We start from the raw sequence: 27580 nt of genomic DNA on the forward strand, positions 1-27580 counted from the left end.
ACAGGACACACTTTAAGTATCTTGGTCTATCACTAGCTATGTGCTCTTGGAGACATACAACACCTCTGGGCCTCAGTTTTTAGAAATCTATTAATGAGGAACTGACGAGACAGTCTCGAGATTTAATTTCAGCTTTGACATTCCATATTTTATTCTGAGATGGACCTTTTTATATTATCAATCTGTATAAAGAGAAATCAGACTAAAATGTTTCTTTTCATTAACTCCCACAGGTGAAATGATCCATTGGGCCTACAATGTGAACAGCAGATTTTGTAATTCACCAAGAAAAGCAATTTGCCAGTATTCCAAGAGGGTGTGAGGATGACCCAGGTGTCTCACATATAAACCCTACAAATATTTGTCCAAAAACGTTTATCCATTGTTTCTTTTAGGCTCCTGCTTGGCATGAGGTCCTTGTGGATAATCACTATGCATATTTTTGGTGGGGGAGTGTTAGTGGGGGTTTATGTGGAAACTGGAATAAACGCAGAGCTTCCAATCCGAAAACAGTAAAATACCACCCCTAATACACAGGCTTTTTGTGAAGAAGAGGGCATAAAACATAGGAAAGTGCTTCAAAGAATGTTAATTTGAAAAGCTTCATCTGCGTCTTTTTCTATCTTCATTTTTGCTCTAAATCTGTAAATAAGTACATTTTAACTACTAATCACTGTTTGGTAGGTCTTCAGAAAAAGGCTAAATGGCCACTATCAGTAGAGAGGGTAAGAGGAGAAATATATAACCCAGAGAAGCTATAGACTTACATTATCAGCTTAGTTCTACAAGCCTGATTCTGTTTTGATGGGTTTTCCAGATAAGGTCACAGACAAAGCACAAAAGAAAAGCAGCGTGGTCCTTAGAAATTCTTGCCCCGACCCGCACACACAAAATAACTACATTAAGCTAATGCATATGTTGACTCAACTTACTGTGGCAACTGTTTTGCAATATATACATATATCCATCATGAAGTTGTACACCCTAAACATTCACAATGTCATATGTCGATTATATCTAAGGAAAGCTAGGAGAAGAGAAAAAAAAGCAGTGTAGGCATTCCTGGGAACAATGAGATGGTGGGGGAAAAAAAAAACAGAATGCATTACTGTTTGAGAGAGGAATGTAAAAAACTCACTAGTTTACTATGTTAAAAAAAAGATGGCACATTTATTGCTACATAAATGTTATATACATATTGTGTTTTCTGTTACAGTGACAGAAAAAATTTTGAACTTCTTGCTGCTGGTTGAAAAGGTTTATCAATAATACCTTGAATTTGACACAGGATACAAATCTGCAATAAACCAACAATGGAAACTGGAGAACAAGATGAGAGGCAATTCATCTCGAACAATTAGCTCTTACAATACTCCATAGGTACTACACGGTATGCTAGAATCCTACTATGGTCTTAAAATGCTATTGTAAATTTCTGATATTAATGAACAGGTTATGGTAAATAACCCTACATTTTTACTACCTAATATAATAAAATAAAGTAAGAAACTTTTTACTGAAAACTTTTCGATTTCAAAAATCTAGAAAGAGTAATATTTAGAATTCAAGAAATTTTCTTACAAGATTATTGTATAAAAGACTAGCTACAGTGAAAAATAAGCCAAATGTTTTTTTCTTTCTATTTTATGAAGGAAAGCTTCTGGGCATACTGCAGAGTCTAATATAGCGAAAAAGACAACAAGCTCCGAAGAAAAAGGCCAGGCAGTGGCATATGTTCACTCACACATCATAAGCAACAACTTCTGTTTAGCTGATTAACACTGAAATGAAGAACAAGGCCACAGATAAGAGTCTGATGTAATTGGAGAATACAGGCAAATTAAAGTAACCAAAATGTCCACTACGTTTACAAAAGAGTGATTTGTTAGGAACCATCCTGATCGGAGGATCTGAAGTTCTGTCTTAATTGTTTTTGTTCTTTCAAATTAACAGAAATCTTTAAGTTACATAGTGATTTGGGTCCTTTCTTCTGTGTGCTGATTGCCACTGTTGATACTGGCTATGAGGAATTATTAAGCCAAGACAACCTTGTTCAGCATGTTTTTCTCTCCCAGGGTTGTTGTGGTGGAAGACAGGTTTCATGGAAGTTCAAAGTGATTATTATGTCTTAAAAAACAACTCTTAAGGATTAGAGACAGAGGGGTGCCTTAATGCACGGTATTAAGATGGACTGACTAGGACTGGTTTGATGCTAATCTGGCTCATCTTCTTGGGACGGGGCAGACGATTTGCAGTTGATTACATCACCCATCCAATTCCTCCCCACTGACCAGCCATCCAAATGACAGAGAAGTAAAGGTGAGAAGGAGGACACACGCGTGACCATTGCTCTTATATTCCATTAGGTAATTAGCCTCAGAGTGGTGTGTTCATTTATCACACTACCTGCCTTATTGACTACTGGGTTGTTATGTTCAACATAATCACAGCCTGAAAAATCTTCTTTGTATTTTAAATCCATTTTGTGCTTACTTACAGCTAACACTTTACAAGTACTATATGTAGTACTTACTGCTTGGAAAACAAAGCAATTTCTAAAAAGTAAATTCTTCACTTGTAATTTACACTTCTTGCTATTACAAGCTTTACTATGAAAACCTAGAAGCTTGAAAAGTCTTGGTTATTATTGGAAATAAAGCAAATATTTATTTTGGGGAAAATCTAGGGGACAAAATTTCCCCTTTTAAAATCTTAGCTAGGCTATGGTCACAGATGGTCTCTGCTTATCTTTGTAAGGTAAATATGCAAAGCACATAGAGCTACGTGGAGGACTCTGGACTGTGACCATAATCTATTCAGATTCAGAGACCAAATACAACAGCCACAACAAAAAAATAAAAACGAATGAAAAAATGAACACGAAAGAAATGCTATACCAAGTAATATTCTCCTATTTCATGGAAAACACTATTCATATGGCAAAAGGACAGGAGAGGGCAACAAAAGACTTTTCCCTTCCTTTTTAAGACACTAATAGGTATGCCGGGAATGCTAAGGGCCAATGGTTGTCACTGCTTTGTTCTCTGCACGTGAACAGCTTTAACTAATGCTGGCATCAGCTGAGTGGAGATCAGCTTTCCACATTAACTTTTTCCCTTTATATGTAGACCTTACAGTTCCATAACAATAAATAAAATTTGTAGTTACAATGCATTTGTCAATTCAGTTTAGGCACAAGGCAACTTCCACGGTGAGTGGAGAGATCGAGACAGTCTCTGATTGTGCAGAAGCGACACACTGCTTGCAACAAAATGATCTGCTGCAAACATCTCATGGGTTGACGTTCTATCTGATGAGCTTCCTATCTTCACTTCTGATGGAAGTGTTGACCAGTTGCTTTGATCGTAGGATTACATTTGCATTTCTTGCTTCAAGTGTTTTTTTTCTTCTCCCTCCTATCAGGTTTGTGTCTTCAGATAATCTGAGTTGTCCAAGTCCTTATGAGGAGAGGTCACCTTCTATCTAGCCTATTGATAACTCTGGAACTGTGGCAGGGAGAGCCAAGGGAGAGAAGAGAACCAATTAGGACATCACTGATAAAAACAAACACCTTCCCAGAAACAACTTGCATTCCTCATTTATGCCCAGGTTGACAAAAAGTTCATAGTTACCTAACTTACACACGCTCTTTCTTTAAAGGTATGACCAAAATGGCTCTTCTCGATGCATGCGGTAAGGTTTCTAAAGGAGCTCATGTAAGTATGTGGCAATCATGTGAACCTGAGTTTTGGCGACACGCAGGTGGGCAATGCCTGAGCTCTGAGGGTCTGCGCGTCCAGTTCTCAGTGGGGAGACACCGTTAAGACATATTTATTGCTACATCTAGTTCACTGTACTTTGTTAATTGTTTACATACTTCTCTTTTAAACTGAAAGTTTCTGAGGGCGGGGACCTCAGAAAACAAAAGTTTTGAATAAAAAACCTTTCACTTTGAACTCATTTTTACATTGGTTTCAGCTCCTGGTCCATAGTAGGTCCTCAAATAAATGTTTGTTCAACAAATTTATTAAGAGAATTTTACTCTATTAGTACAAATTTTATGTTTATATTCTTAATATAATATACATAGTAGTAGCTCTGAAATTTCCCATTTCAGCCATTTTGGATGGAAACAGTTTTAGGAAGAATCATACCTTTCACTTTCTTATTACACAAGGACCACAGAATGGTTTTAAATTAGAGTGATGCTCTTAGGGATGGATAACTGCAACAGACAAAGCTACTTCGCCTTATATTACGTGGTGGCAAATTCTTGCACTGTTTAGTCAGTCATTCTGCGGTCATCCATTTTTATCAATCATTTTGATTCTAGTAGTTGATTATCTCTTACTGGTTTTAATCTGCTATCCAGTTCTATAAAGACTAGAAGGTTATCAGGTGAAACCAGATGACTGACTTCATGAAGTTAGCTAACTTTAAATGTATTTTAATTTCATCAACACTAGGCCTTTGAAATTTTATGGAACAAAGTGCATTTACTACATTTCTTATAACCTTGAACAACTCCCACCCCCCCCACACACTTTTTTAAAAAAGGATTCTTTTTGATAGATGACAATGTTCAAGGCTTACTTTTAACCTAAAGTTGGGGAGTTTCCTCATAAGAGAGATAAAAATAGAACTACGAAAGCAGCAGGAGACACAGAAGCAATGAAAGAACAGGAAGTAAACAGTGGGAGAGAGATGTGAGGTAGGGAAAGCTGACTGAGAGAGAGCTAGAGAGAGACTGGGAAGAGAAGAGGAAATGCGTGCGACAAAGAAGACAAAGCCTCTGGGGCAGGCAATGCCACACTGAATGTGAAGCGCTCTTCTCAAAAGCAGCAGGCTACCTGATGACAGGAAGGTGTCTTTACGCAAGCTACCAACTTACAAAGTCGCTTCTGCATGGAAGAACACTGGTTTGTTTTTAAAGACCTTAAAACATATTTTTGAATAAAAATATTTTTTCATGATATTCTATAGTCTCTACAGGACATGAAGCAATGGCTTGGGTTTTAGAGGATCTGTAATTCCACTAGCTCTTCTCTTTGACAAGCATAGCCTGTTATATTGCTGATTTTCTTCCTTTTTTTTTTTTTTTGGTGGGAAAGGTGATTGAGAGCTTTTTCCTGTGTGCTAATGTTAGAATTATAGTTGACACCTAAATAATTACATCAAGACTTCCCTTTCTTTGTCCCCAAATGAAATCATCCATTTCTGTCTAGTTTGATCCTAAGAAGGATACATGAAGAGGTGGTAGGAAATCAATTTCTTCGAGTAAAGTTGGGTTATTAACTAATGTTTGTAGTTTACAAAATATTCTATCAGATGCCAAATGAAATGAATTTCAAAATGAGATATCCACAAAGTTAACAAAATGAAATTGCACTGAATGTATTTTTCCTGCTCCAAATCTCACATCCATTTACTTTTACTTATTGCTTTTACTCTGTGGATTAAACTAGGAAAATAACTATACACTGGTAAAGGCAGGTTATAAAAATGAAGTTCCCATTTCTATACCTAATCCATGCTGCAAGCTGTATTTTGTTACTGATCCAAATATTTAATTATGTTCTATATTAATTTGTCACAGCAAACATTAACCTTATAACTTATAGATAAAATCAATGTATATATTTTAAGAAAAAGATGGTTCACATTATCTAACTACTTGGACAACAACCTGCTACCACTGTTGTCACTTTGTTAAAAAAAAAAAAATCACAAAGAAGCAAACTGTATTTAATTCATGAACAGGAAGATAAAAAACCAGTCTTTTAACAAGTAAATTCCCTAGAGAAGGATGCTCTGGTTCTGTCGTACACAACACTTCTACATTCCTGAACAGATTCCTGAAGGTGAACCTGATATTCTTACAGGAGAAGGAATATGAGTATTACAGACTTGCATTAATGATTCAAGTGGAAGAAAGCACTGTTTTATGTATGAAGATCTCATGATAAAGAAGAGGCAGATGGCTAACAAAAAAACTGGTTGATGATGCCACCAAGTACTTCTAGGTAGGGGAATGAGGACCACCAGTGGTAGCAAAAGTACTATTTGACAGATAAATCAGAGGACTGTTTTTTTCTTGGATCAGAATAATATTCACGTGAGGGAGTATACATGGTGATCTAGAACATAACAGTCCTGAATTCTTTATAAATCAAAGTATACTTCCCTGCTGGCTCAGATGGTGAGGCATCCGCCTGCAATGCAGGAGACCCCAGTTTGGGAAGATCCCCTGGAGAAGAGAATGGCAACCTACTCCAGTATTCTTGTCTGGAGAACTCCATGGACAGAGGACCTGGCAGGTTACAGCCCATGGGGTTGCAAAGAGTTAGCCATGACTGAGCCACTCACACACACACACATAGTATCACATTTTAAAGAGAACAGTAATTTGGTGCAAAATGGCATGGGTTCTCTAACTACACAGCAGAAAAATAAGCTGCTGGATTCCAAATTATGTGCGACCTTTATCATGACCAGTGCCCCCGGAGAATATAAAGGTTGGAACTCAAAGGCTCTAACCCAACTTTGAGATGGACTGGAGGGCTCCCTCATACACATACTTACCTGGCTGCTGCTTACATATGACCCATAGGGTTGGCAGTCTCACTAAGCCCAGGATGGGCTCCTGGCAGTGTGGTTGGTGGCTCTGCCGATACGGCAGAAACTTTTTCTTCTTCCCTTCGCTTAAGGCAGGCTGCTTTGGGGTTAAGGTTCCTCTCTGAAATAAGGGAAAATAATTATCTCATTAGAGTCACAAGTTATGAATCACAGACTCTTGGGTCTTAAACTGAACAAACTGCTGCTATTTTTTCTTTTTGTGGGGATTACCAATCTCTCTCTAATTTCATTTCCATAATGAATAACACTGCAGAGGCAACAATGATAGGCTCACAAAACACCTCAGCATTAAATGAGCCTTGAAACTTATACTTCTTACTGACCATATTGTGTATTCTTATTACTTGGTTTTCCAGGATTTGACTTGATCTATATCAGTATCTAAAAGCCATTCTTCTACTGTTTCGTCCAAACACCGTAGCAAGTGCTGTTATTAGACTACTGAACCTCCTCAATGTCCTGCAAAGGTGTGATACTCTGAACTGCTACGAATGCTGACACTCTCTATGTACTGGAGAGGGACATCTGTGCTCTATCCAGAATTCTGCCAGTTCAGAAAATGATAAAGAGACACCCTCAGCCATTCCTCTATAGGAAAGTGTGCCAATTCCTCCAGGAAGAGAGGTAGCCTGAGTATATCCGTTTTTCTTCTTTGATTTATATGTAGGACGAGATGACTGAGATGTTCTTTCTACAGTTGGGGTTGTGACTGAGAGGTTTATATAAAAACCTTTACCGCTTTGTATGTAAATTAGATAGCAGAGAAGACCAAACGGAACTTCTGATGTGGGCATTTTAAAAGGCGCTTAAAGTATGGGATATTACCATATAAAATAAAGAAAATTCAATGAACTAAAGACCCACTGGATGAAAACCTACTTAGGAACAACAGTTCCTTTATAATTTCTCTAAATGAGTTGTAAGTACAAGATATTTAACTCATGATGCCTCCTGGTGTAGTTTTTTGTTTCAGTTTATAATATACAGTATAAAAGTTGCTATAGTTACTCTTATAAACTGATTAAAATATCTTAATGAATATAATATAAAAAGATCACTTAGTCTGTAATGAAAACAATACTTTGTATAATTTGTGATTTTTTTTTTTAACGTATTAGATTTTCTTAAAATGATGGCCCAGCTGAATGCAACATAGAGTTTTTTTTAAAAATGCATCTCCTCTTTCAGGGAAAGTGAAAACATATTTGAATGTGCATATATCAAGATACATTTATAGTTCACTTCTGAGTTTAAAAAAGTAGGTAAAAGACTTTACTATATGGTAAACTTGCTGACTCTATTGACTATTACTCATACACGATAACACTTCATCATCTAGGCCCCTGAATTTAGGAAAAGACACAAAGCCTATACAACTCTGGGGAAGCAATGAAAGAAGGAAGGTACTTAATTAATCAGGATAACTTATAGTGGAAATTGGCATGTCCATTATTATGTAAAAATACCAGGAGCTGCTTCCTTAACAAGTGATTGTACTCCTCTGACTGATGAGAAGCTTGTCTTTCATGAGGTGTCACATCCCCTGTATTGTGTAGGCAAGAGTCTCATGCGATGACCAGAGACTGAAAAGAGGGCAAAATTAACACGTCAAATCCAAACAGGCTTTGAACACTCCCTAACCGAAACATTCTCAACATTTCTCTTTCCATGGAACATCACTCTTAGCTAGCATCACTCTTACTATGGCTCTGTGTCACACTTGATCTAGGAGGTATGACTAAGATAGCTGGGAAGGAAAGGACAAGAGCCAAAAACTCAAGTTAGACAAGATACTGTAGACCCCTACAATGAGTCAGACAACACTTAGGACTGGAAGAACCAAGAGAGTATGCTACAGTAAGCTCTACTAGTAGCTCAGACAGTAAAGCATCCACCTGCAATGCAGGAGACCTGGGTTGGATCCCTGGGTCAGGAAGATCCCCTGGAGAAGGAAATGGCAACCCACTCCAGTATCCCTGCCTGGAAAATTCCATAGGCAGAGAAGAGTGGTGGGCTACAGTCCATGGGGTCCCAAAGGGTCGGACATGACTGACTGACTACACACACAAGCTCTACTAAATGTGAAGTAAAGTGAGCTTTGATTCAAAAAAGCAAAAGCTAGTGCTGTTGCTTCATACTTCCTGGTCTGTGTGAGCAGCCCATGGCAAACATGTTACGTAGTCAAGAAGGCCTGATGTAAAGCTAAGAAGACTCTTTGTGACCCCATGGACTGTAGTCTGCCAGACTCCTCTGTCCATGGAATTTTCAGAAGTCAGACATTCCCTGTGGGGCATGAGAAGTGATTGTCATTCCCATTCTATCAGGTGTCTATCTCTTGCCCTCTGGTAGATGGCAGAGAATTTGCCTCTTTTATAATACCATCTTCTTAACGTGTTTATAGCACAATTTTTGGCTAATTCAATAGTTACTTCCTATAATTCCATGATTAGGTAAATATGTGTCATCATATCTATGTGGACACACAAACAAGTCAATAATTTTATACTGATTGTTTCTTTGTTCATATGGCTGTTTTTCCTGTAGCTTATCGATGCTTTGCTTTTCATTTGTTAATAATGCCAATTTTCCCCCTTAAAATCATCAAATAGATCTAACAAATGCCTCTCAACATTTCTTCCTAAAATCTCAGACACATCATCAATTATTCATCGATCCTATCTCATTTCCGGGAGCCCTTCTTCTAACGGTGCTCGGTCTCAGCGTGGACTGGTTCTTTTCTGGCCCAGCAATTCCTGCTGTAGCATTTTCTTCTGCTACTCCTACGGGGTAGACCCTTTCTTTCCCAGGTGCTATGCCCTTGGCTTTGCTGAGTATGGCCTTACTTGGTTTAAGCATATGACCCAGATGCTCTCTCAGAAGTGTTCAAAGGAGGCAAAATTTTAAAGCCTCTGTGTATCTGAAATGTATTTATCTTTACATTTTAATAAGTGGTTTGGGTAGGTACAGAATACTAGGTTGAATATGATTTTTCCTCAGAATTTTGGAGGTATTGCTCCACTATCTCCTGGAATCCAGCACTACTTCGGAACTCTGATGACATTTTGACTTGTTCCTTTTTCTGTGAGCTATTTAAATGCTGTCTCTAAAAGCTTTAGGATACTCTTTTGTAACTCTGATGCTCTGAAATTTCATAATGATACACTTTAGCTTGAGATAATTTTTTAAATCATTATTCTTAATAGAAGATTTGATTTTATGAATCTTGAGACATGTATTCTTCAGTACTTATAAATTTCCTGTATTATTACCATGATAATCCCCTTCATTCCTTTCTGCTCTTTTACTATAAATCCTATCGGTTAGATGCTAGACTCCTAGATTAATCCTCTCTAATTTTACTAGTTCTTCTCTTCTATTTTTTATCTCTTTCTAGGAGATTTTTTCAGCGTTATCAGCTAACTTCTCTACTATATTTTTTCTGCTATCGTATTACCCGAATATTTCTTTTTCATGGCTTCTCTTTTATGCATACCTTTTCTCTTAGAAGATATTTAGTTTTCAAAAGTTTCCTAATGCTTTTGCATATTTTTGTTTTCTTCTGAGTTTCTCTTTGGTTTGGTTTGATCTCAATTTCTCTTTTTCATGCTGGTTTTTCTTAAAATCTTTGGTTGTCCTTTAACATAAAGTAAGACATTAACTGGTGGGCTTTACTCTATGGTAATTTAAAAGTGAGGCACTATTACTCAGGAATTCCTAAACCTGAGTCTTTTCTCTAGACCATTTTATTTTCTCTGGAAAAGAATTATCCAATTTCCTTGAGGACAGCATTAATATACTCTGCTGCTGGCATTAGGGAAGCAAGGCAGAATATAGGGCTAGGGGTCCCACTGTTCAGCTTCATGCTTCACCCATTCCCTGTTCTTTATGTTCCAGATTTGCAGTCTTTCAGATTTCATTTTTTACAGTAAATAACCCCTCTGACTTCTATGGTAGAAGGGAAGAGAGGGAAAAAGTAGCATGTAGTACAGAGGAGACTTAGGGATCCAGCCTTACACAGCGAGCTCCAATGAATCTTTTCTGTTTTGGGGTCTGATGCCTGACTTCTGCTTTTTCCCAATAATTAGTACCTCCAAAATCCAGAGATTTTCAGGGGATGGGCTATCTGCTTCTTGATGGTATTCCTCTCTGCTCCACTTAATTTCTTCTAAGTTAGTCAGTTACCACTACTCTATCTACTATCTTACACGTATTTTTTACTCTCTCACCTGCTATTATCTCCCCTTTATCCTCGCGGGTTATTTATTCATTTCAGTGGTATATTATCAATGGATATTTTTGACCACTTTCAATGGCACCCCACTCCAGTACTCTTGCTTGGAAAATCCCATGGATGGAGGAGCCTGGTAGGCTGCAGTCCATGGGATCGCGAAGAGTCGGACACGACTGAGTGACTTCATTTTCACTTTTCACTTTCATGCATTGGAGAAGGAAATGGCAACCCATTCCAGTCTTCTTGCCTGGAGAATCCCAGGGATGGGGGAGCCTGGTGGGCTGCTCTCTATGGGGTCGCACAGAGTTGGACACGACTGAAGCGACTTAGCAGCAGCAGCAGCAGCAGCAGCAGCAGCATTACTATGTTTGACCATCTCACGAGGTGGGAAATTCCTACCCTACTGAGGGTAGGAAATTTGTTTGGGAAAAGGAAAAGCCTCAGGTGATTCTGAGACCAGCGAGATTTGAGAATCACTGTCCCAGTTTATATTCAGATTCACTAAGAGACTGGGGAACTAAAATCCTAATAGTTCTACTGTCCCTAAATTATCACAAGAAGAGAAATGAGTTTATCAAGCTGAGCTATGAAAGAGTTTGAGGAGGAAGCGTTTGACCACTAATTTAATTTTTAGTAAAACCGAGAGGACAAACTTGAAGGTAATATGTGAAATCTGCTGAGGATTAGTAAAACAGTAATGATAAAATTATGGTCATGATAATGAAGAGGTTTAAATTGCCAGTGACAGACCAGATGGGATTCTGATATATGGGGCACCAATGTCCAAAAAGTGTTCTGGGAAAATCTGAGGCTTGGAAGGGAAGCCACTTCCTGTTTTTCTTAAGGATGCACTTAGATCCAGGTCTGGTTGCCCTCCTGGTGTAACGACTTATCTAAGGATGACAGGATGTGAATAGCTAGATGTGGTCTTGGAACACCACCCCATTCCAAAGCAGGTATTCAGAGAGCCTAGAGGATGTCCAAAGTAGGTCATGTACATCTTTACAGAAATTGCTGGGTCCAGGGGCCACTGAGTGGGGCCCCTGCAGTGATGAAGAGACTTTCAAAAGTGAACACATTACCAGAAGAAGTCAAAACTGCTGCCGATAAAGTGCAGGGAAAGAAAGCAATTACACCAAAGTCTAAAGTGCTTCTATAGACAAGGAACAGGCATTATGGGCTATATGAAGGCTTCAAAACTGAGATAGCCAGCAGTGTTTTCCAAGGAATCTTACATGGATCTCATGGTTTTTACACAAACCCGTAAAATAAGGGCTTTGGGTTTTGAGGTCCAGAGTTTAAGGGTAGGAGGAAGACAGGCTTTTATTAATATTAATGCAGTCCCTAATGAAGTTACAGTTCAGTGTACTTAAGTTTTATTCATTCTAATCAGTCAATGGCTCCTTATATAGTTTTCCAGAATGGTGTGGAAAAAGTCAGTATCCATAACAATGACCAGGAAGTTAGCAGGCAGCTGGATAAGTCGAGATATTAGATACTCTTTCAGACTAAGGTTTTCTACTGTAGGGGCTTGCATGGAATTAAGACAAGGTCAGATCTTACAAGCGACTGCATAAGATCAGGTTTCACTAACATCTACACTCTACAGATACTTCAAAAGTCTTAAGACAACCGGAGCAAGCACCTGATTTTAGTGGTAGGTGTGTTAGTTATTGATCTTTCTTATTTATTAAAAACACTGGAGGAAAAAAATAGATGAATTAATTACTAGTGTATGTTTTTCTAAAAATGTGTTCAAGTTCTCTGACTCCAGTTTCCTTAGAAAGAGTATTCCTTCTATGATCAGTGTTGAGAGTTCCTGTTGTAGTTAACAAGCATCTGTCCATTCCTATTCTTTTTTCTTTTCCAACTTTCTTTAAATAAAGTATCATATAAATAGCCAATAAATAAGGAAGAAAAGTTGCTCTCAGTGAGAGAGGTTAGCAATGGGGTCTGGAACCAAATGCCACAATCTATAAATTTTTTGCAAAGAAGCCTAGGATGAGGCATTCGTAGCTTCAAATAAGAAGATATATACGTATATGCAAAAAAGCACGCTTGATGATATAACTGCTCAAGGGCAGGAAGCTCGTATTAATTGATAACCCATGGTCTAGAACATAGCTGCCTGGGAGAGAGGAGATGCGCAATAAACACTTTGTTTAAAAAAAAAGTTTCAAAGTTTCTTTAAGAGTCCATTAAGGGAGTTCCCTGATGGGTTAGTGGTTAGGGTTCTGGACTTTTCACTGTCATGGCCTGGGCTCAATTTCTGGTTAGGGAACTAAGAATTTACAAGGGATGCCATGTGCCACGGCCCCTACCCTCCCCCCAAAAAAGATTCCATCAAAATAACAGTTGGGAGAGTTGTCTGAGTCAACAGTGGATAAGTCTATGTAAAGTATACTTTTGTCCTTAGGGACACTCAGGCATGCCAGTGCACATTCATCCAAGAAGCTCATGGCATTCCTGATGAGGCATCAATGAAGCAACTCTTGACACCTTACTGACATGCATACAAAGGACATTCATAGGAGGCAAAGTGAAGCGAGGCCATGACCATACATCCTATTAACCAGCAGGGCCTCACAGATGCCCCAGGGGAAAGCAGGCAAGAAACTGACTACAGAAAAGTAGGGAAGACAGGAAAGAGCAGGGAGAAGGACAAGTGTAGGCAGGTAAATTCAAGAGCATGGGATTCCAGAGTCAATAAGAACAAAGAGGCACAAGACGCTAATGCTGAGCGGCAGGCTGGCTGTTCACTGCACTGTTTCATAGCGTTGCTCTCTACTGGTTTGTGGGAAGCACTGAACCTACAGATACTGACCAACATAGTGAGACATATAGGTGAGAGAACCAGGGAAAACCTGACCTAGATGATGCGGTGGCAGGAGTACTAGGAGAACACATAAACAACTTGCTCAAGCGGAAGAGTGAGTGGACACACAAATGTCTGCCCACCAGAAGCGGAACAGTTCATGTCTCTGCTGAACCTACTTACCTCTGACTTGCTGTTCTAGACTAAGGATGACTGCCACGGCCTGATGAAGAATAAGGAGTTTTGTTTGGGGTTTTTCACTCTTTAAATGAAGCTGACACATTCGACCAAGCTCCTTGAATGCCTCATTAATATCTCGTACACGCAAGCGTTCTCTGGCATTGTTAGCCATCCGCCTTTCTTTCTCCCTTTCTATCTTCTGTTCTGGGTTCAAATCCTCATCTTCATTAGTACTGCTGGAAATGAAAGTAACAACAATGTCCATTAGGGTCCCTATAAAGTAAGATATACTAATTGCACAAAATTATGAAGTATAAAAATTAAAATGACCTATACATTTTATCAAACGGTAACAGCTACACTTAAATAATGTGTATTAATTTTCATCTTTCCTTGATGTAAATATATAGCTACACACACATTTAAATGCATTTTCACTGTACATTACTACATAAAGACTTGAAACTAGTGAAATACTTCATAAATATAATTTGAATGACCACATATTATAGCACCCTGCTTTTCCAAATATGATTAGCAGCATCAGCATTATTGTTTAAAAACTTTTTACTTCACTGTAAAAACAGTGTTGCATTACTGTTAAAAATATAACATCTCAGGTTCTACTGAAAACCTACTGAATCAGAAGCTTCATTTTAACAAGATTTATATGTACATTAACATCTGAGAAACACTGTCCTATTATAGCAATGTATTACAGTTTATGTTCTTATGTTCTTCTCCCCAGTCCACTGAGGAGGAGGAAGAAAATCTTAAGATATGGAATGAAAGAAGTATCTCAGAAAATTACTACTTTCTGTTCCAGAAAAAAATATTACCATCAGTGGTGATGATTTTAAAACATGGTTGAACTGGAACATTTTTTTCTGAAGGACAAATTGGCAAAAAAATCCAAAGCCTTTTCCGAGGAGGCCTTACAAATAGCTGTACAAAGAAGGGAAGTGAAAAGCAAAGGAGAAAAGAACTTCATTTGAATGCAGAGTTCCAAAGAATAGCAAAGAGAGATAAGAAAGCCTTCCTCAGTGATCAGTGCAAAGAAATAGAGGAAAACAATAGAATGGGAAAGACTAGAGATTTCTTCAAGAAAATTAGAGATAGCAAGGGAGCATTTCATGCGAAGATGGGCTCAATAAAGGACAGAAATGGTATGGGCCTAATAGAAGCAGAAGATTTTAAGAAGAGGTGGCAAGAATACACAGAAGAACTGTATAAAAAAGATCTTCACGACCCAGATAATCATGATGGTGTGATCACTCAAATAGAGCCAGACATCCTGGAATGTGAAGTCAAGTGGGCCTTAGGAAGCATCACTACAACTCCTAAAAGATGATGCTGTGAAAGTGCTGCACTCAATTTGCCAGCAAATTTGGAGAACTCAGCAGTGGCCACAAGACTGGAAGAGGTGTTTTCATTCCAATCCCAAAGAAAGGCAATGTCAAAGAATGCTCAAACTACCGCACAATTGCACTCATCTCACACGTTAGTAGAGTAATGCTCAAAATTCTCCAAGCCAGGCTTTAGCACTACGTGAACCATGAACTTCCAGATGTTCAAGCTGGTTTTAGAAAAGGCAGAGGAACCAGAGATCAAATTGCCAACATCCGCTGGATCATCGAAAAAGCAAAGAGTTCCAGAAAAACATCTATTTCTGCTTTATTGACTATGCCAAAGCCTTTGACTCTGTGGATCACAATCAACTGTGGAAAATTCTGAAAGAGATGGGAATACCAGACCACCTGACCTGCCTCTTGAGAAACCTGTATGAAGGTCAGGAAGCAACAGTTAGAACTGGACATGGAACAACAGACTGGTTCCAAACAGGAAAATGAGTACGTCAAGGCTGTATACTGTCACTCTGATTATGTAACTTATATGTAGAGTACACCATGAGAAACGCTAGGCTAGAAGAAGCACAAGCTGGAATCAAGACTGCTGGGAGAAATACCAATAACCTCAGATATGCAGATGACACCACCCTTATGGCAGAAAGGGAAGAAGAACTAAAGAGCCTCTTAATGAAAGTGAAAGAAGAGAGTGAAAAAGTTGGCTTAAAGCTCAACGTTCAGAAAACGAAGATCATGGCATCCAGTCTCATCACTTCATGGGAAATAGATGGGGAAACAGTGGAAACAGTGGCTGACTTTAATTTTTTGGGCTCCAAAATCACTGCAAATGGTGACTGCAGCCATGAAATTAAAAGACGCTTACTCCTTGGAAGGAAAGTTATGACCAACCTAGATAGCATATTCAAAAGCAGAGACATTACTTTGTCAACAAAGGTCTGTCTAGTCAAGGCTATGGTTTTTCCAGTAGTCATGTATGGATATGAGAGTTGGACTATAAAAAAAGCTGAGTGCCAAAGAATTGATGCTTTTGAACTGTGGTGTTGGAGAAGACAGAGAGTCCCTTGGACTGCAAGGAGATCCAGCCAGTCCATCCTAAAGGAGATCAGTCCTGGGTGTTCACTGGAAGGACTGATGTTGAAGCTGAAACTCCAGTATTTGGCCACCAGATGTGAAGAGCTGACTCATTTGAAATGACCCTGATGCTGGGAAAGATTGAGGGTAGGAGGAGAAGGGGACGACAGAGGATAAAATGGTTGGATGGTATCACCAACTCAATGGACATGAGTTTGGGTAAATGCCAGGAGTTGGTGATGGATAGGGAGGCCTGGCATGCTGCGGTTCATGGGGTTGCAAAGAGTCAGACACAACTGAGCGAATGAACTGAACTGAATTGATACAGCCTCTAAAAACCAAGCTGCAGATTTTGCAGCAAAAGACTACATGCGCTGTATAATTCCATTTACAGGAGCTTCTAGAAAAGACAAAACTGATGTAAGGGAAAGCAGATCAATGCCTGCCAGAGGATGACAGAAGATGACTGATTATAAATGGGTATGAGGAAACTTTCTATGCTGGCAGAAATATTCTACATTATTAATATCTATGTATATCACCATATACATTTGCCAAAGGTCAAAAGTCATATACTTAAAATTGATGTAGTTTACTGTATTTTGAATTAAACCTCAATAAAGCTGCCTAAAAGCAAAAAAAAAAAAAAAAAAGAAAAAAGATGTTGTAGAAAATACTCATGGATAGATGAAAAGGTTAAAAATACATTATTAAATTTAAAAGCTGAAATTATAAAACTTATATCCAGTTTATTTCCAATTTAAACTGTATTTATGGAAAAAAGATATTCCTTGTAAACAGTGGTTAATTCAAGTGTTTTTTTTGTGTTTTCTTGGTGTGCTTTTCTATAATTTTCAAATTTCTGTAATGAAAATGGATTAATTGGAAAAATATTGAGAAAAATGCTTTGGAATAACTTCTAGAAAATTCTATGTATATTCAACATTTCAGGAATAAGTTACTGGGTAGAGTCTCTTAGAATCGGGAAAATCTGCACACAAAGAATCAATGTTCCACCTCTTCTCTAATACCTTGAGTACTTTAATAAAGAACACGCAGACAACAGATTTTTACTCCGACCTGTCAAGAAATACGTAAAAGTATTCTTTTGATAATAGAGAATCACTAGCTTGTTGACTTCGAAGGAACCTTTCCAGATTATCTAGCCCAAAGGTTTCCAAATGTGGCCACTCATCAGCATCTTTAGGAGTTCTTCTACAGTCTTCTAAGGCCCCACTGCTGGGGATGCTTGGGCAGTGAGCTTGGGTGAGAAATGCACCTGCATTTCTAAAATGTTACACAAGTCTGCGGCGCAGGGTTGAGAACCACTGCAACATCAGTGACCTCCCTAGGATTACACTGCTAATTAGTTGTAGAGTGGAGAAAAGAACCCAGGTAGTGCTTCGTGGAAGAAAACCAAGAACACGTATATAAAATTATCATCACCATAAATTATTATAGTACCTTTACTGATATTTATAGCATGGGAGGCAGTATGAAAAGAGCTTTATATGTATAATTTTCAGTTTATTCCCACAAGAATCCTAAATAGAAAATTTCCTTTAAGATGGAACCAAACCTCAGCAAGTTTTACTAACCTGCCATGGTCATCTGACAAAATGTAGTGAAGCCATAATTCAAATCCAGGTTAGCCTTATTTTATCCAAAGCCATGTTTTAAATTTACTATTATTAACTATCAAGTGTAGTTCTTGCTAACCCATTATACGGCATTTTCAATTTCTGATGACCTATAACAGAGCTCAGCAAACTGGCCCGAGAGCCAGCTACCTGTTTTTGTAAATAAAATTTTATTGACAGAGCCACGCCCATCTGTTATGTATTTGGGTGCTTTCATGCAACAGTGGCAATGTTCAATAGTTGCAACAGACACTGCATGACCCACAAAGACTTAAATATTTACTATTTGGCCCTTCACACAGGAAGTTTGCTGACCTGTATGATGAAAGGATGAATGATGAGGAGAGGTATAAATTATTCCCCTAAAGTTCTATTTAAATCATGAAACTGAAAGAATTAAGATGCCTCAAAGGAGTGGCCTCGGGATTCCCTGACCCAGTTTTGTCTTCTTCATGCTCTTGCACAACTGAATACAATGCAAATTAAAATGATAGAATTATTTTAAAAAATAGGTAGTATTAGGTTGTAAGATTTAATTTTCCCCAAGAGAAACGTTAAAGTATTGAAAATGGTGAGACTATCAAATATAAAAGGACAACTTTTAAATATACGAATGACAGAAAGGACCATGCTGTTTTTTTATTTTTGGTTTTTAATTAATTTTTAAATTTTTCTGGCTGTGCTGGGTCTTTGTTGCTGGGCAGGCTTTTCTACAGCTGTGGCAAGCAAAGGCTACTCTAGTTGCAGTACACGGGCTTCTGATTGCAGTGGCTTTTCTTGGCACATGGGCTTAGTTGTTCCACAGCATGTGGGATATTCCCGGATCAGGCATCGAACCCATGTTTCCGGCATTGACAGGTGGATTCTTTACGGCTGAGCCACTAGGGAAGCCCTATGCTGGTTCTTTTAGTTAATCTAGCATACTTATTGAAATTTCCTTTGTACCATACTTTCACACAAAGAACAATTAAAAACTTTTTTTAATTTATTTGGCTGTGTTAGGCCTTAGTTGCACCATGTGGGCTTAGTTGCTCTGCAGAATATGGGATCTTAGTTTCCCAACCAGAGATCAAACCCATATCCCCTGTACTGGAAGGCAGATTCTTAACCACTGAACCAAGAGGGAAGTCCCAAAGAACAATGTTTTAAATGTAAATATGTGTGATATATACCTATTACTGATAAATATATACCAAGAAATAGAATGTACCACGTGCATGAGTGCTCAGCTGTGTCTGATTCTTTTGTGACCCCATAGACTGTAGCCCATTAGGTTCTTCTGTCCATGGGATTTCCCAGGCAAGAATACTGGAGTCGGTAGCCATTTCCTCCTCCAGGGAATCTTCTGACCCAGGGACTGAACCTGTGTCTCCTGCATTGGCAGGTGGATTCTCTACCACTGAGCCACCAGCAGGAAAAAAAAAAAAAAAAAAAGACTAGGAGGAGGATGTATCACAAATAAATTATCTCTTTTCATGTAGAACTAAAAGAAAAATCTGATGGAAGAATTTAGAAATCATTTGAAGCTAATCTCATTATGTGTCAATATCCATATTTCAAAGCAGTCAAGTCCAGTTTCTAGAACTCCTTGTTCAACAACAGTGCATGGGGAATACTTCCTTTTCCACACTCTTTTCAAACTGTTTAAAACATGAGTTCACAAATTTCTTTTATAAAGAGCCAGGCAGTAAATATTTTCAACTTTGTGGGCCATCTCTCAAATCTACCCAAATCTGCCACTGCACTATGAGAACAGCCACAGGCAATATGTAACTGAATGGTGCATGTGGTGTTCCAATAAAACTTTATAAAAACAGGCAATAAACTAGATTTGGCCCATGGGCTATAGTTTGCCAGCCCCAGGTTTAAATCGCAGAAGAGGCCTTAACTTAAAATAATATACCTAATTAATAATATATAACTTATTATATATCAATATATAATAATAACATACTTACTATACTTAATATATTCAAATAATTATTGACAGACTGCATCTACCTATACTTGTACAATTTAACTTGTTTTGGCTATTTTGTTCTCTAGCTGTCATACAGACTATAAACACTGAGGGGAGAAAAGTAATTCTTTTTTATATGCAGACCCTAAGATATTGTTGGCAACATGGAAAACAAACTTAGAATCAGCTTCATGTGTCTCCTGTTGAGGGATGCTGTGAGGATTAAATGAGATGACAGACATAAAAGTCCCAACACAGTATCAAGAACACAGCTGACACCTTTTACCCATGGTAAGTGAGTGAAATATGACCTGGACGGTAACAAATACCTTGTTCTGCCTCTAGATGAAACTTTGATATCTTTTTGGGAGGATTCATCATCTGATTTCATGTCATCTGATGAAGGAGGTTCATGAAGGTTTTCATCTTTCTCTTTATTTTCAGTCTTGATTTCTGTTGGAACAACAGTTCCAGGCTGACTTTGCAAGCCACCTAACAAAGAGGAAAAGAACAAATTAAACGTCCAGACTCATTTGTGAATTAGAATTAAGACAGTAAAAAACTTTCTTGATGGCAAATATCCTTAGTTGTTTTAGAGCTATGACGGAAATCTGAAGATGTAAAAGTGTAAGCTATTCAGAGGTGCAAAGAGCATGTCCATCAACTTTAGAAAAAAATGCTTTCTAAAGCATCTGTATTTAAAACAAACAAACAAACAAGCTTGACCCTGATGGTGAGTCCAATGTTCACTTTCAGGTACCATTTAAAAATTAAACAAGGTATGAGAAACAAGATGCGTTTTAGAAACCAACTTTTAAGATGCTGCCAAGGTAAAAGAAATAAGCTTTAACATTTTCCTGGACAAACACAATAAAACAGGTACCATGGTTAAATATAATTGGGAAAATTTTACTTTGATGGTCTTTTATTACCTATATATTTGTACTTATTTATAAGGTCTACTATAACATTGGCCACAGTTTGCTTTTTACAAGAATTATCTGTCTCTCCAAATAAATTATAATCTTCTAAACAACAGCTACTATCATTCAGAACTCTAAATATACCCAGAAATATCTTTCTCACTGCCTCTAGGGACCATGAAGACTCAGCCATGAGGGGAAGTGATTTAAAAAGAGACAGGACAGGGTCTTCCCTGGTGATGGAAGACGCCATGCCTCCACTGCAGGGGGTGTGGGTTCAATCCCTGGTTAGGGAACTAAGATTCCGCACACCTTGCAGTGCGGCCAAAAAAGGGGGGGAGAAAAGAATAGAAGCTAAGAAGATGACCAGTAAAGACTGAACAACAGTTTGCACAGGGTTCCATCCATCAATAAACATCCATAATTGGATCAGCTAAACTGATCAAAGTATTGAACCCTAAATATCTACCCTGCACATTCATGCAGTAGTACTACTGTTTGGAATTCTCCTAAGATGACTTGATTAACAGATGTCAATTCGACTGTGAAAAAGGTGACAGAGCTCCAAATGATACCTGTCTGCACTACTGCTGAAAACCAACAATACAGTTACCTCTATAATTTTCCTGTGTTTTATGGTTCAAGTCTGTGCTTGAAGCAGTGACCGTACTAGACAGGACTGAATGATTGCCATTGAGACTGACAGAGTCTTCTCGATGAGTTCCAACCTAAAGTAAACAAACAAACAAAAATGTTCATGGGGCAGTAACTGTTCAAATTCTTTCACTGGGTTTAATAGAGAAAACAGTATCACTTATTTAAATTTAGCAACTGTTTTTGGACATCACTTTTCTGGTTTTTGAACTGTAAAAGACTTGATAGTAGTAGTACTGTTTCTGAACAAAAATATTTTTAAAAAAATATTAAAAAAAATTTTAACTTTCAAAGTTTATATTCCACAGAGGGTTGTGGTGAGAAGCAAACGAGCTAACAGAGACAAAGCACTCTATATGATGTGCTGTGCCGTGCTTAGTCACTCAGTCATGCCTGACTCTTTGCGAGAGCACAGCATATTATAAGCTCTATTCTGTATCAGCCAATCTGAAAAGCTATTCTACATAGTACTTAAATATGTTGAAGTATCCATGAATTTGTATTTCTTCTCAAAACAAATTAAAAGAGCAGCAAAAGCAATACAAAATTAAAATAACTTAGAAGTTCTATATTCCCAGGAACCAAAATTGCCATATATTTTTATTCTCAGTTTTAATCAGATTTAGACAAGTCACAGTTAACTTAAACTGAGAAGGTATGGCATGCAATTTTAGCTAATGCAGTATTTTTAGAAAAACTGTTACAAATGAAGCTTTTTATTAGAACAATAGCAGACTAGTCAACTAGAAGATTAAGCCTTTAATTAAATAGATTTATTGCCTGGAGTTATACATAAGAACCACTGTTTTTCAACAAATCCTTCAATCCCAGTAAAACACCATGCTTTGAATCCCTCTTGAGTAATTAATATAGCTTTTATCTTTCATGACTTTGTATGGATTTTACCCTAATATAAATACCCCTATGCAAGTTTATCCTTTGGTTTCCTGTGAGCCAAACAAAAGAAACAAAAGTTTCAGGCAATGCAGGCTATTGGTAGTGGATCTGATCAGAACATACCAGGTCTTCCACCTTACTTTTGAAGAAATATCTGTCCTCTGCCTTTATTCTTACCTTTAATGTAGTTAAACAACAACAACAACAACAACAACAACAACAACAAAAACCATTTAATGTATTCCACAGCTACTTTTAAAATTATTTGAAGATTAGGTGTGTCACTACTCCCCCTGGATGATCAAGCACTGACTATATCCTTTTTCTAAACCACACAAATTCATCACTCATTAGAATCACAAAATCTTAAAGCTGGGAAGGGACCACAGAAATGAAAGTAGCCTTCTACATCCTTACCACTTAAGAAATCTTTCCTTATCCCGTAACCTTTACTTCTACACTGAACTTCAACACACCCCCAATAAAAAAATCTTGAGAAAAGTCTGAAGAACTAAACAACAACAAGTGAAGTAGACTGTGAAAATTACTTTCAAGAGAGGAAATCATTTTTAAAAAAGTTTATGATATCCTATCTCTAGGGAATCCTAGTCATGTTTATTCTTAACACATAGGTTGCTTTCTTGCTAGCTATAACTATTCATGTATTTGAAGGGAAAGTTGGTTCAAAATTCCTTTTTATAAAAATAGACATGACATAGATATAAAACGTAGCTAAAATTTCTTTGGGAACTTAGGAGTCTCAGCTTATTTTAAAAATAATGTATTACTAGAATATTTTGACAGGCTGAATAAGTCATTGCAGGATAAAGCAAAAGCTAAAAGATTCTGTCTGTATTTATAATGTGGACTTAAAACTTCCTATGATCTTTGGTAATATGTGCTAAATTTGCTCTTCGATAGTATTTTGAGCTATCATACCAAGTATTTAAAAAAACAGGCTTTTAAAATTTAAACATAAGTATATTTACTATGCATTTTATCTGTGAAACCTATTTTAGAGCTTCAGAAGACAATACCATTGAACAAACTGAATTTCACTGAGTGGTAAGTGATGATACATCTGTGAAATTCTTATTTTTTTTACTTCATTAGTATAAATAATTCTTTGATTTTCTGAATCTCAACTAATAAAAATGTCCTATCACTTCCTTTCTCATGAAAGGCTTGGCAGACAAAGGATCATTACCGAAACAATAAACCTTGGGGATTTTGCTTTTCCCTGAAGGAAAATCAGAAAGGTTACTCAATTTGTTTTGGGATACAAAATGCCAGCGAATACCTTTCTCTCTGTGGAATACTACAAACTAAATATTCTCTCACACCAACCTTGAGAAAATTGAACCTTTAAAAAATGGTCTCAGACTAGCAAAAACTTTAAGTCTGGAGTTTTTCATATTAATGAAGTTAGCAGGAACTTTTTGTTTGTAACTTGATTCCCCTCGCAAATGGGCCTCATATATTTTCTGGAGAATTTGACTTTCACAGTTCTTACAGTTTTCTTTAACCAATGCTCACCCTGGCTCCCATGTCCTCCCTTTAATCTGCAGCTACGCATTCAAATGGCTCTGTCTACACATGCAACAGGTGTATAAACAGTTCTTTGTCTGAGCTCAGAGTCTGTGGGGCCAGCCAGATAGGACCTTGTTTAATTGTTCATCTCGTTAGCATACAGCTGACAGGCTGCTTCTCTTGGGGGACTAGCAGGGGAAGGAAAACTTCTAGGCCTGCTATGCTCTAAATCTCGATTATTATGAAGAGCTCCATTTCAGAATAAAAGGCCCATTCCATTAAATGACGTCATCTTGCATTCTGAACCTTTACAATCAATGTATGGCCTTATTTTTGTGGGAGCATCCGACAAGGGACTTCTTTTCATTTAATTTGGCCAATGGCTTCAACACCCACAATGGAAAGATGTTAAATTTAATTAGTTGATGAATAAGAGGTCTTGCGAATTAAGGGACAGACTGAAAAATACTCAGCATGAACTCCTCTCTGATTCTGAATTCTATTCTAATAATTTGCTCTATTTGTACTATTCACTGAATACTAGCGATTTAACTTAAATCACTATTAATCTACGGACTGGTTAAAGGATCTTTATGTACTGCATGTATTTTGTTTTACCTGAAGAGGGTTTTATGCTAAAACTTGGAAGAATTCTATTTGTTATGGTTCCTTTTGAATAATATTTCCATAAATATATAAGTTGTCTGATTTTCAAGCTTAAAAGTTGACATTTAAACAATTTTGAGTTAAAAAAATGGCATCAAAATGCTTTAAAAGCACTATAATGTGTTCTTAATGAAAATTTAAAAAAATTTAAGTTGCCCATTTAGGAAAAAATTGGTTAGAAAAAGTAAAGTACAGTTAAAAACCAAACTCCTTTAGTTTGGCTGAAACCTACACATACAATTTCTACTGTATATAAACCTTTACTAATAAAATTAAGTACTGTTCAAACATATGGCTAAAATGATTCTAAATTTACTCTGATATGTGACAAAAAGTACTTAAAATCTTGAATAAAATATTACTCTATTTGTTCATCTTTAATAACAATCTTAAATCTTTTAAAACTGGAAAAATATAGTTTAATTGCTTTAGGATTTAGAAATCAGATATGATTTATATTTTAAAATCATTATGTAAGGTAGCTGTAAGTTCTACAATTGAACATTGTTTGCTTTCATATAAGACACACATTTCTAACTATAGCTTAAGCGACAAAAACTCAAGCAATACAAAAAAAAAAGACATGCCAGAGTTAAATTTCCTTAGGACTTATAACAAAATCAAAAGATCTCATGGATGTAATTTCATCTGGTATCATAAATAAGGAACTTTTAAAGATGTGCATCAAGCTTCCATTAATATAAAGATTCTAATCCAACTTAGTTTGAAGTTGAAATCATGGTCTGAACAATAACTGGGTACTTTGTGTTAGAGATAAAAGAGCTATTACAGAGCTATAACATTGGGCCTTGGTATTTTAGATATTACAGCCATAAACAGATGTGATGTACGGTAACTTTATATTGCTGAAACCTCTTTGCAATGCCTAAATGATATCAATGAGTCTCATTCCTTTTCAGTTTTCCACTTATTAACATTATTTTTTCCAGTCAGCAGTTTACTCCAAGAGCTCATTCTTACACTAAGTAAACGAGAGCAAAACTAAATTCTGTACAGTGCTCACATTTCAGTAGTTCTAAAAATCCTGATTTTGTGTTTTAAATGATACATCACATTCTAATAACAGTGTCTGATAAAGCCTTAATTTTATATTTGGATTAAGAGGCTATGGAGACTGTCAAAAATACTGAAAGGGAATAAGAAATTAAGTAAATGAAAATGTTAACCCTATTCAAAAGTAAGAGGAAATGTTAAAACTAGGGCAGACTGGCTACACTAATTATATGAGGAGTAGGAATTATCCACTTACTAGCTTTTTTTTCCTAATATAATAATCTTCAGGAAATTTAATTATTGTGTATATTGATACCTAAAATATATTATTTCTGTGGTTGGAATTTCTTTTAATCCTAACCTTTTGTGCGGGTCAAGTTTGTTCAGTTCAAAGAAACAACAAGAAGGGGGCTTCTCTGGTGGCTCAGTGGTAAAGAATCCGTGGGCCAATGCAGGACACAGGTTCGATTCCTGATCCAGGAAGACCCCACGTGCCATGGAGCAACTAAGGCCGTGCGCCACAAGTACTGTGTTTTGGAGCCTGAGAGCTGCAACTACTAAAGCCCATACGCCCTAGAGCCCGTACTCCACAAGAGAAGCCACCACAATGGGAAGCCCCCGTGCTGCAACGAGTAGCCCCTACTTTCCACAACTAATGCAAAAGCCTGCACAGACTTGCTGCAACTAAAGAAACCATTTGTGCTGCTGCACAGCAACGAAGACCCAGCACAGCCATAAATAAATGAACAAATAAACAACAAAGTTAGGTCTTCCGATACTGAGCCCTATTAATATTTTTGGCAGGTAGTAGTCTTATTATCTTTGTGTGAAATAAAAAAAATAGTAATAAAAATAGTAATTATTTCATTTATGAAAGATAGATATATCTACAAATCATTACTATAAGCTGCAGATGATCTTACTGGCATACTTTTGTTATAACTGAAAATAATGTCAGGAAAGGTTCTCAGCAACAAAGCTACTTCTTTGATCAAGGAGACTATTTGGTTAACCCGCCCATGTAGAATTCATACCACTAGTAATCTTGGAAGCACTTGAAGGCTGAGAGCAGAACTTTCTGTATTACTTTTATCCTGCCATCAAGTCTTCTTCCACTCTCAGTGAATTCTGGCTCACCTCAAATATTTCAACTACTTCACAAAACTCCCAAACTACTGATTGAAATGAAATATGAAAAAAGCTATAGGTGCCAAGAAAAAGAAAAAACAAACAAAAACCTGCTAATTCTCACTTCCTACATTGGGAAGCTAATTTATATTCTAAACTAGGGATTGGCAAAGTATGTCTGTGGTCCAAATCTGGTCCTTTTTTTTTTTTTTTTTTTTTTAAACTAATAAAGGAGGCCCTTTCTATAAATAAAGCTTTACTAAAGCAGACACACCCATTTGTTTTTGTAACACCTATGGGTGCTTTCATGTTACTGAACCAGAGTTAAGTAATTGTGATACACAGCATATATCCTGCAAAGCTGGAAATATTTACTATCTGACCTTTTAGAGAAAAAGTTTCTGGCTCTTTTCATCTGTAATGCTAGGAGAGAAAGTAACATCATATTCAAAATCTGGAATTAAAATGGTGACCTCTAGTAAATGCCCATGAGAACAAAAATCCATTACATCAAAATTTTTATTTGCATGTTCTATGGAGTTCCTAGAAAGGTTTAGCAGACTAGTTCTCTCTATAGAAAAATAAATGGAATGATGAAAATTAAATATTGAGGGAAGTTGACTTGACAGATTCTAAATGGTGATACAGAATTGCTGATAAACTGCTATTTCTGTGGTTACTTTGTAATTGTGGCCATGTAAACCTCCATTTTTAGGGGTCTAAGAAATATTAGGGCTTCCTTGGTGGCTCAGAGGTTAAAGTGTCTGCCTGCAATGCGGGAGACCTGGGTTAACTTAGGTTAATACAGAGGAAAAGTTATCTTAGTGACCCCATGGACTATAGATCACCAGGCTCCTCTGTCCATGAA

General features: G+C 37.2%; 1 protein-coding gene across 20 annotated transcripts in view; it reads right to left on the reverse strand.

Annotated features, from left to right (window-relative positions):
• Positions 1-1146: 1146 nt before the first annotated feature.
• The window catches only part of TCF12 (transcription factor 12), a 386564-nt gene continuing 360130 nt past the window's right edge, over positions 1147-27580 (reverse strand). For 15 of the 20 annotated variants that reach the window (XM_027971798.3, XM_027971797.3, XM_060417878.1 and 12 more), the window contains 5 exons: positions 21437-21551; positions 20230-20392; positions 13866-14098; positions 6583-6736; positions 1147-3506 (listed from right to left, as the gene is read on the reverse strand). In XM_027971798.3, coding sequence (XP_027827599.1) covers positions 6594-6736; positions 13866-14098; positions 20230-20392; positions 21437-21551 — 654 coding nt within the window. In that variant the 3' untranslated portion in view covers positions 1147-3506; positions 6583-6593. Of the gene's footprint in view, positions 3507-6582; positions 6737-7278; positions 8220-10129; positions 14099-20229; positions 20393-21436; positions 21552-27580 lie in introns of those variants that run through there. The other 5 variants (XM_042252404.2, XM_042252403.2, XM_060417876.1 and 2 more) reach the window with 2 other exon arrangements.

The sequence above is a fragment of the Ovis aries genome, chromosome 7 (genome assembly GCF_016772045.2).
Source record: "Ovis aries strain OAR_USU_Benz2616 breed Rambouillet chromosome 7, ARS-UI_Ramb_v3.0, whole genome shotgun sequence".
Taxonomy (NCBI): Eukaryota; Metazoa; Chordata; class Mammalia; order Artiodactyla; family Bovidae; genus Ovis; species Ovis aries.